The sequence below is a fragment of the Onychostruthus taczanowskii genome, unplaced genomic scaffold, assembly GCF_017590055.1.
Source record: "Onychostruthus taczanowskii isolate IOZ18803 unplaced genomic scaffold, ASM1759005v1 scaffold151, whole genome shotgun sequence".
NCBI lineage: Eukaryota > Metazoa > Chordata > Aves > Passeriformes > Passeridae > Onychostruthus > Onychostruthus taczanowskii.
Window position 1 is genome coordinate 473,984 of NW_024498697.1, and position 9,903 is coordinate 483,886.

Sequence of the window (9,903 nt, forward strand, 5' to 3'; positions counted from 1 at the left end):
GGGGGGGTCTGGTGGGCACCCCGTGGGCAGCACGAGCGGTTTTGGGATTGGAGAATCACCTGGGAATCCCATCCTGGCCGTGCCACAGGATCCCCCGGGCAGATGGGGACACCTTGATTCCCAAGGCAGAACACATGGCTGCCTGGCTGTGACTACTAATGATTCATTAATTGGATTGATTCGTTCATTCTGTAAGGCACAAGGAGAGGGTGTCAAAGGCACAAGGGAGGGGACAGGTCCGAGGCCGGGAGCGGAGCGCTGTCGGTACCGCGCAGTCCCAGAGGCTGCATTGATCTCTGTCGATCCCCGCAGCCGGCTTTCCCTGCTGCTGCTGCTGTCTCCCGGCTGCGCTGCTCCACCGCCGGGAATGCGGCTCCCGAGGGATTCACCCTCCAGCCAGGCACATCCCGGCACATCCCGCCGCGCCGTGGGTGCTGCCAGCCCTCCACTGATCCCCCAGACCCCAAAATCTTTCTTTTTCTGCTCCTTTCTGCGCTGCCATCGGGACCAGGTCAGGCCAACACTGACATCCAGCGGCTGCCGGGATCGCTCGCGCTCCGGGGCTGTCTCCGGTGCCCGTGGGCCGGGAGCTGCCGGCCCCGCGCTGCCCCGGGAGCGCCGAGCGGCTCAGGCAGCGTGTCCCCGGCCGGGATGCGCCCAGCCGTGCTCCAGCTGCCTGTCCCCATCCCGGCCACCCCGTGTCCTGTCGTGTCCCCGCAGTCGATATCCCAGCGGGCTCCAGCCGAGCGCCGGCGGCACCGCCGAGCCCGGAGCACCCGCACATCCCTGATCCCCGGGACCCTGCCCGCGGCACCCCCGGGCCCGGCTCTGCCCCGCCGCTGGCGAGGTCGCGGTGACAAAGGCACAGCGAGGTCGTGGTGACCCCGCCATTGCCCTGGGGACATTTGTCCCCTACTCCCTGCCGGAGCCCGTGGACTTTGAGCCGAGCCTGGGAGCGGCGCTGGGACGCGTCTGGAGGCGCTGGCATCGCCCCAAATCTCCCCGAGAGCTGGCTGCGGACAGCAGGTAACCCCAGGTGACCCCCCCTCTGCCCCGGCTGCTGTGCCGCCCCTGTCCCCAGGGATTCCGTGTCCCCGCGCGGTGACACTGCCTGATCCCGGGTCTGGAGTCAGCTCCGGGAGGAAATCACGGTGTTCTTCCCATTTCAAATCTGGGCAAACCGGGCAAACGGCAGCACCGGGCGCCAGAGCGGCTGCACGCTCCTGCTTTTGGGGGATAAAAGCTGGGAAACACATTTTTCCTCCAAGCCACCTGCTTTGGAGGCCCGGAGGAGTTTTGTAACTCCCCATTCACCCTCACCCCGCTTCCCTGGAGCCGGAGCCGAGCTCTCCCGGGAAGCCGAAGCCCAGGGCTGGTGCTGGGTTCAGCGATGGGATATTGGCTGCAGGTGGAGCAGGGACGGGGGGGCAGGTGTGGGTGCTCAGCCCCCCTGCAGGAACCCACCCATGGGTGGGACGGGGGCGGGGGCTGGCCGGGGCTGGGTGGACTGTGGATTTAACCTGTGAGAGGCGCCAGATGCTGCACAAGGAGGGCAGAGCAGGGGGGTCTTTGCTGTGCGGTGAGGTGTGTCAGGCCCCTGTGGCCCTGCTACCCTGGGGTTCCTCTGCCTGAGCTCTGTGTTGCAGATCTGTGGCCCTGCACGGTGCCAAAGGGGGCGTTGGGGCATGGTCTGGGGACAGCTCCTGAGTGGTGGGGGTTGTTTGTCCCCCAAGTCCGGAAGCGCTCTGCTGGGAAGGAAAGGGAGGGGACAGCCAGGGCTGTTCCCAGCGCCGGAGTGGGAGGGATGCTCCCAGCTGTACCCCGAGATATCCCCATTTGTGTGGTTCAAGTTGTCCTGAACCTCCAGCATCACCCCTTCCTTCCCTCCCTCCCCAGCTGCCCGGTGGCTCTGCAGTGACTGGGACAGGGCAGCGAGCTGCAGCTGGCCTGGAGCAGGAGGGGCTGGACAGTAACAGGTCAGTGCTGTGGCTCCCAGGCTGGGTTTGGGTGCTGTTGCCTGACACCCCTGGGTGTCACTGTCTGTCCCCCCAGCCTTTCTGGGGACAGAGTGTGGAGGGGACGTGTAAGGAAACAGCTCCTTTGCCCTACAAGTGTGGTTTTCCTGGGGATTTCCTGGCTGATGTAAGACAGCGCATGGGAAAAACATCGGCTTGGAGGCTGGGAAAGTGTTGTCCCCATCCAAAAAAGGGGCTTCACTTTAATATCTGGTCCTTTTGGGTCCATCAGGAGGGACCCCACACGGGGGATGGGAGGTGTGGGTGCTGGTGGAGTGAAGCCAGTGGTCTCCTGTGGCAGGGAGGTGCAGAGCCCCAGGGAGCAGCTGGAGCAGAGACACAGCCATCGCCTGCCCCAGCACCCCTGTCCCAGCCTGGGGGACACATCCAGAACCTGCCCTGACCGTGCCAGCACCCTGTGAGGAGCCGGTGGCACCACCATGTCCCAGGCAGAAGGTACAGCAGAGCCCCAGGGAGGCACAGGAGACTCCAGCAATGGTGTGACCCTGTCCACCCCCCCTATCAGCACCAATCTCCATTCCATCCTGGCCCCATTTCTCTTGGATTTTTGATCCTAAAAGCACCTTTCACCCCAAATCTGACTTGCAGGGTGCTGGGCTGCCCCAGGAGCTCCTGTGCCCATGTTCTCCCCAGGTGCCATCCTCGCTGGGTGGGGAGGGTGGTTGGTCCCAGATGGAACAGGGGGGACACAGAAATTAGCACTGGAGGGGAAGACAGGCCCCTGGTCCCCAAAGCAGGGGGGATCCCTGCATGGCCCACCTTAATCCATCCCCCAGGAGCTGAGGAGGCCTTTGAACACCGTGACGTGGTCATCAACAGCCAGGACAAGTTTTCGGATGTGTACACACAGCTGGAGAAGCTGGGAGAGTGAGTGGGGGTGCCGTGTCCCCACCCTGGGCATGGCCCTGGCCGTCCATGCACGGCCCTGGTGGGATACAGGTGGGTGGCGGTGACTCCTCCATCCCTCATCCTCCTCTGTCCCAGGGGGAAATTCGGGACTGTGTACAGGCTGCAGGAAAAGGCCACGGGCAGAATCCGGGCTGGGAAGTATTTCCGGACGCGCACGGCGAAGGAGAGGCAGGCGGCGTGGGCCGAGGTGGAGCTGATGAACCTCCTGCACCACCCGCGCCTCGTGCAGTGCCTCGACGCCTTCCAGGGCCCCGCCGAGCTGGTGATGGTGATGGAGTAGTGAGTGAGGGGCAGGCAGGTGTGGAGGGGTGGGGCAGTGCTGGGCTCTGCCAGGGGAGCACTGCAGGTGGGGAGGGGTCCCTGTGCTGTGGGATGGATGGATGGATGGATGGATGGATGGATGGATGGAGAACCTGGTGACTCAAGAGTTGTGAGTGGTGAGGTCCTCCCAGAGTGCTGAGTCTGGGTTCTCTGCTGGGCTTCCCCTCCTCAGGGCTGGTAGATCCCAAAGGGGTCCCCTGCACCTGGCTGTCCCCAGTGTGGAGGGTCCCCAGCACCTTTTTGTCCCCACAGTGGCAGGTGGGGAGGGGTCCCTGTGCCATGGGGTGCTGGTGTGGGATGGATGGGGAACCCGCAGCTCCTGGAGATAAGGGTGGTGAGATGCTCCCAGGGTGCTGAGTCTGGGTTCTCTGCTGGGCTTCCCCTCCTCGGGGCTGATGAGACCCCAAAGTGTCCCCAGCACCTGGCTGTCCCCAGTGTGGCAGGCGGGGAGCTCTTTGAGCGCATCGTGGACGACGACTTCGAGCACACGGAGCCCAGCAGCGCCCAGTACGTGCGGCAGATCCTGGAGGGGCTGCACTTCATGCACGGCCAGGCCATCGTCCACCTGGACCTCAAACCCGAGAACATCGTCTGCGTCAGCCCCGGCAGCCACCGGGTCAAGATCATCGACTTTGGCTTGGCACGGAGGCTGGGTGAGCACCAAGGGGCTCCTGGGGTGCAGGGCAGGGACTGGCACTGCCACAGGGACAGATCTGGCCTGGCACAGCAGCGAGGAGCTTGGTGTCCTCCTGCCTGGGCCCTTCCTGACAGCCCCAGTGCTCTGGGCAAAGCTGGGTGTCCCCAGTGCTGCTGCAGAGGTGGAGACCCCCAGGACCCCCGTGCCCATGGGGGGGTGGCACACAGAGATGCTCTTGGAGAGCACCAAGAGCTGCAATAGCCTTGGAGGGTGGCAGCTCCAGCTGGGCTGTGTTGGTGTGTCCTCTGCCCCAGGGCCATCCCAACTGGCCTCCTGCCTCCTCTCTGCAGCTCCAGACACCCCTGTGAAGGTGCTGCACGGCACCCCCGAATTCATGGCTCCAGAAGTGGTCGCCTTTGAGCCCGTGAGCTTCTCCACAGACATGTGGAGCGTTGGTGTCATCTGCTACATCCTGTGAGTGCCCTCCTGGGGGGCAGGCGGGGCTGGAGGGGGCTGAGCTCTCACTGATGCCCTGGTCACCTCTTCAGGCTGAGCGGGGAGTCACCCTTCCAGGGGGACACTGACATGGAGACCCTGAGCAACGTCACAGCTGCCCAGTGGGACTTTGAGGAGGAGACCTTCTCGGAGATCTCCCAGCAAGCCAAGGACTTCATCAGCCAACTGCTGCAGAAGGACCCCTGGTAGGGCCTGGGGGTGGCTGTGGGCTGCTCAGCTGGAGCTGGGCTGGATTTTGGAGTGCTGAGGGGGTGCGTGAGGGAAAGCTCTGCCTGTTTGGTGGAGGGGACCCTCCAGGTGAGGGTCTGAGGGTGGAGGAGCCCCCCATGACCCTCTCTGTGTGCTGCAGCCGACGGCTCCCCAGTGCAGGGGCTCTGCTGCACCCCTGGCTGCAGCACCCCCAGCCCAGCAGCCCCAAGGTGCTGTCCAAGGAGAGGATCAGGCAGTTCCTGGCACGGAGGAAGTGGCAGGTACCTGGTGGGGTGATGGGAACATGGGGGTGGCTCTGCTGAGGGGCTCAGTGCCCCTGGTGGGGTGATGGGGACAGGGGGTGGCTCTGCTGAGGGGCTCAGTGCCCCTGGTAGGGTGATGGGGACAGGGGGTGGCTCTGCTGAAGGGGTCAGTGCCCCTGGTGGTTTGATGGGGACAGGGGGTGGCTCTGCTGAGGGGCTCAGTGCCCCTGGTGGGGTGATGGGGACAGGGGGTTCCTCTGCTGAAGGGCTCAGTGCCCGTTCTCCTCCCTCCAGAAAACAGGGAAAGCCCTGCTGGCTCTGAAGAGGCTGACCCTGCTGTCCCAGAGCCTCGAGGGGAAGGCTTCAGAGGCTCAGGATGAAGAAGGTGATGGCCTCTGAGGCACCATTCCCTATTTCCACCCCCCAGACCATTCTCTCTGCTTTTCCATCTCCACTTGTGCTCCTGGGCAGCCTCCTCCTCTTTTCACTCCACCCTGGCTGCCCCTAAACTCCCAGGCATTGCCCCACAGTGCCATTTCTGCTCCAGGGCCCTCCATCCCCATTCCTGTTGGGGGGGTCTCTGATGCAGCCCTGGACAGGCTCATCCCCCTCTGTGTGACCACAGCTGATCCCCACGGGTGCCTCCTGCACAGGGGAGAGGTTGGATCCAGCCAGCTCCTCACCATTCCCTTTGCTCATCTCCTGCAGGCCTGGGCTGCAGCCTGGAGAAGGAACAGCCCCCCGGAGCTCTGCCCCAACGAGGTGCCAACCCCTTGGAGCTGCTGCCAGACCAGAAGGATGAGGATGAGGATGGTGGGAGCACGGCAGCCTCAGGGCAGTGACAGCGTGGTCCGGTCACCCCCATCCTGGAGCACCTAGAGATGGGGATGGTGCCCCCTCCAGCAGCTCCCACCGTGGCCTGGCCAGCCTAGGGCAGAGCCAGACCCCCCTGGGGCTGAGCTCTGGGGTCCCTGTGCTGCTGTCCCTGCCAGGCACCTGCCACCAATAAAGCACTGACAATCTCTGCACTCCCTGTGCTGCTCCTGTTCCCCCAGCCTCACTGGGACAGGTAGGAAAGAGCTGCTCAGGCTGTGCCCACCCCTGGGGAGCTGGCATCAGCCTCTTGCCCACCTGGGCCACCAGCCCTGTCATCTCTAGGAGTGATGGGCACAGAGCCATGGGTATTCCTTGCTCAGAAGAGAATTCCTTCCTTATCAGAGGGGTTGTCATCATGTCCTGAGCTCACATGAGCCAGGATCAGCCCTGAGGCCTCTTCTCTGTCCATTTCTGGTACTGCTGGGGCTGGAAATGGCTGTGGGACCTCCAGCCTTGGCCTGAGGGGCAGAACTTGGTGTTTGGGAGCCCTGGGGAAGAACCCAGGCACACAGTGAGGGACACCCAGCTGGGACAGAGACTGGGCTGGGGTCCTGTTGGGCACTGGGGTGGGCACTGCCCCTCAGTGTGCCCTCGGTAGAAGGTGCTGAAAGCACCCTGGGCTGCAGGAGGAGGGAGGGATCATTCCCAAAGCCATGAGCCCACCCTGCAGGGCTGTGCTGTGTGCTGGGGGCCCCACTGCAGCAGTGGCATGGACACACAGGACAGTTTGATGAAAGATGAGGGAGAAACTGGAGCTCCTCATCCATGAGGAATGTCTGGGGCAGCTGGGGTTGTCTGGGCAAGAGAAGCTCAGAGGTACCTGCTCACCTCACATCAATGCCTGAAGGAAGGGCTTCAGGCTCTTCTCAGCAGAGCCCAAAGCCATGGGCACCACCTGAAACACCATGGGAACCTCAGGAAAACGCGTTTGTACTGCTGGTGCAGCGCTGGCACAGGTTGCCCAGGGAGGCTGTGTGCTCTTCATCCTTGCAGATTTTAAAATTGTCTGGGCAGTCCTGGAGCAGAGATGGGGACCGGGTGCCCTCCAGAGGCTCCTTCCAGCATTAACCACGGTGTGACTCCATGAAAACCTCCTCCTGCTGGATCAGGGCTGGGTGCTGCTCTCCTCCAGCGCCTGCTCACGCCAGAGGCCTCCTGGAGGTGCCCTGGGTGGAGCAGCCCTGAGCTGTGCCCGGTGCCAGGCTCCAGCTGTGCCAAATAATGCACGGCTTCCACCCTTCCTCCCCCTCTGCCTGGAGCAGGGGCCAGGAGGAAAGTGCTTTTTTATTCCCTTGGGCTCCTGGGGAGGGATGTGTCACCTCCCTGTCCCCTCCTTGTGGGACAGACTCTGCAGCTGCCAGGGCCTTACCAGTGCCCAGGCCTGAGTTGAATTTTTGTGGCAAAAGCCTGTTCCTGCTGCTCATGGCTGTGGCTGCTGGGTCCTTGTGACCACGGAGGGCACTGGGGGGTGGCAGATTGTCACCTGCCCAGGGCTGGGTGCTCTTGTCTCTTGTTGGAAATGGAGGATGGAATTTCAGAAGGAGCTTTATTTGGAAACTGGTGTATGGACCTGCTGCTGGCAAAGGGGGAGCCCTTTTGGAAATCCCCGAAGTTCCCTGGAGCAAAGGAGGCTCAGGGGGCCCTTGTGGCTCTGCACAGCTCCTGACAGGAGGGGACAGCCGGGGGGTCGGGCTGTGCTCCAGGGAACAGGGACAGGAGGAGAGGGAACGGCCTCAGGCTGGGCCAGGGCAGGCTGGATTGGAGATCAGGGAAAATTTCTTCCCCCAAAGGGTTCTCCAGCCCTGACATGGCTGCCTGGGGCAGGGGTGGGGTTTAAAAGCCCTGTGGATGTGGCACTTGGGCACAGGGGTCAGTGGTGGCCTTGGCAGGGCTGGGAATGGCTGGATCTCAGAGAGTTTTTCCAACCGGAGTGACTCCTGGCTCCTCGCAGGGTGCAGCAGCTGGGATAGACACCCTGACAGAACTCACCTGCTTCCTCTTCTTCCCCTGCTCTCAGCAGGAGCCACGGATTCCCTGCTCCTAGTTAGAGAAGAAACTCCTTAGAAACAAATAAACAAACAAAAATATTCCATATTCTGTGCCCAGCATTTCCCATGCCAGAGCAGCAGAGGGAGGCTGAGGAGCCCCTTTCCCACACATCACATCCCAGTTTTTACCCTCCATCTATTCTGTGTTTTCCTTGTTACCCACATTCCAACCCCATCCCTGGGGAACACACTGAATGTGCTCAAGCTGCAGATGATAAGCAAACACCAAGTTGCTATAATCAATCCCTTGATGAGCTATTTACCATGTGACATCACCAAAATATTTCTGGTTGGGAATGATGTTTATCTTCCTCTGCCTTCCAAACTCCTCGTAGCCCTGAAAATCCAAGTCCCAGGACTCCAGGCATGAACTTTTTCTCTCTTAACCTATATTTATACTGTAAAAATCTGATTTACCTACAGGAGAAGCTTGTTTACTGACAGAAGACACGTGCTCCTTCTGCTGCTTGCCATGGCTTCACACATTAAAGTCTGTAATTCAGGAAGGAATGGAGAGTGAATTATACCTGCAACTCATTACAGCCACCGAGAAATTCAGCAGTGCTGAAAATAGAATTCTAATCTCAGGATCTCAGAGCAAAGGAATTAAGATCTTGTCCTTCCACCAAGACAGATTCTTGGGTTGACCTTCACTTCAGCCACACAACCCCAGAGAATGTCCTCAAATCCTCAGGGGTGCTCCATGGGGGCAGAAAGGATGGGTGATGTCACGTGGGGAATCTTGAGAAGGGGCTCCCACCTTATCTCAGGTGTCTTATCTCAGGTATTTCAGGTACCCCCAGCTCTGGCTCTTTGAGGAACATGAGGTGGGCTCAGCTGTCCAAACACCCTCGAGTTTCTGGAGCTTTGTCCTTCAGTGCCAGGGGATCAAGTAACCTCAGGCTGCACAATCTAAACTGGGAATTCTTGTTTGGATGAGGGAATATTGCCTGGGTAGCTCTACTGTCAAGAAATAGGGGGGTTTTGTGGACCTGCTAATTCAGGGGGACCTGCTAATTCCTGCTCATGTTTTCCAGGGAATTGAAGTTAAGAAAACAAACTACAGTGTTTGAAATCACCTTTAATGTAAGAAATGTAGCCCTGAAGCACATACTGAAGATGATTATTTGAATGTGTCGTTTCTAGGATGGTTTTTTAAGGACTTTTATCACAGGAATTGACCAGCCCTGGGTTAACTGGAGTTGTCGGGTAGACACCCTCATGTACCAAACACCAGGAAAGCAGAGAGAGGAGAGAAAACACGGGACAACGAGGACAGGGTGGTGACAAGGATGTTGTGCAAGGGACCAGATCCATGTCCCCATGGACAGGCCAGAGGTGAGGGTGGCTCGATGGAGAGAGAAGCTGAGTGTGCTGGAGGAACTTCAGGAACAACTGAGCTGGGATGCACTCACCTCCCAGCAAAGCTCCTCAGGTGAAGAGGATGCCCGGGGGGGGTCTCCTCACTTCCCAAAGGTTTCCGCCACGTTCTGAGGGGTCAGGAGGCTCTTGGAGGTCACAGCAGCTCAAGAACCATCACCCTGGAGAACAGCAGTGAATCCCCCACCACCCACGGGCAGTCTGGGGGGTTTCCCTCCTCCAGAGACATCCCAGTGCCCGGGGCAGGGATGAGGGTGGGCAGGGATGAGGATGGGCAGGATGCTCCTCCAGCTCATCTTCCAGCTGGTGTGAGGACTGCCCTGCCCCAGCTGCACCAAACACCTCCAGCAGCCCACAGTCCAGCCTGGCTCCATGTTTCCAGCTCGGTTCCATGCCGGTGGGACTCAGGAGGATCCAGACCCCTCACAGAACCCCTGCCCCTGCCTTGTCACAGCCGGCTTCCCCAGCGCTGCCCCTCGCAGCCCTCCCCGCGGCCAGGAGATGGAACTGTTGGCCTGGCCCTGCTTCTGCTGGGGCTGCAGAGCCTCGTGTCCTCGCAGCCTTTCCCAGCCGAGCTCAGGGAGGAGCTGCCTGGTGCTCCCACAGCTCTGGGGTCTCATGCCCGGAGCAGCTGTGGCTGCCCCACCCTGGAGTGTCCAAGGACAGGGCTTGGAGCAGCCTGGTCTGGTGGAAGGTGTCCCTGCCCGTGGCAGGGGTGGCACTGGGTG

The 9,903-nt window shown here is 60.9% G+C and overlaps 1 protein-coding gene across 2 annotated transcripts; it reads left to right on the forward strand.

Annotated features, from left to right (window-relative positions):
- Positions 1-569: 569 nt before the first annotated feature.
- Positions 570-5,892, forward strand: LOC121332982 (myosin light chain kinase, smooth muscle-like). Of its 2 annotated transcripts, XM_041398970.1 has the most exons (11): positions 570-1,026; positions 1,897-1,976; positions 2,317-2,471; positions 2,813-2,903; positions 3,021-3,224; positions 3,702-3,919; positions 4,254-4,377; positions 4,452-4,604; positions 4,769-4,889; positions 5,166-5,256; positions 5,580-5,892. In XM_041398970.1, exons 3-11 carry the CDS (start codon positions 2,456-2,458, stop codon positions 5,711-5,713), a joined length of 1,152 nt encoding a protein of 383 aa, XP_041254904.1. In that variant the 5' UTR covers positions 570-1,026; positions 1,897-1,976; positions 2,317-2,455; the 3' UTR covers positions 5,714-5,892. The 2 variants fall into 2 exon arrangements, with proteins under 2 accessions (XP_041254904.1, XP_041254905.1); XM_041398971.1 differs by lacking the exon at positions 570-1,026 and having other exon boundaries at positions 1,779-1,976; positions 2,248-2,471.
- Positions 5,893-9,903: the final 4,011 nt, after the last annotated feature.

Coding starts and splice junctions, on each gene's coding strand:
- LOC121332982 (XM_041398970.1), top strand. Junction 3,225..3,701: donor CTGGTGATGGTGATGGAGTA/GTGAGTGAGGGG, acceptor GGCTGTCCCCAG/TGTGGCAGGCGGGGAGCTCT. Junction 4,605..4,768: donor CTGCTGCAGAAGGACCCCTG/GTAGGGCCTGGG, acceptor TGTGTGCTGCAG/CCGACGGCTCCCCAGTGCAG.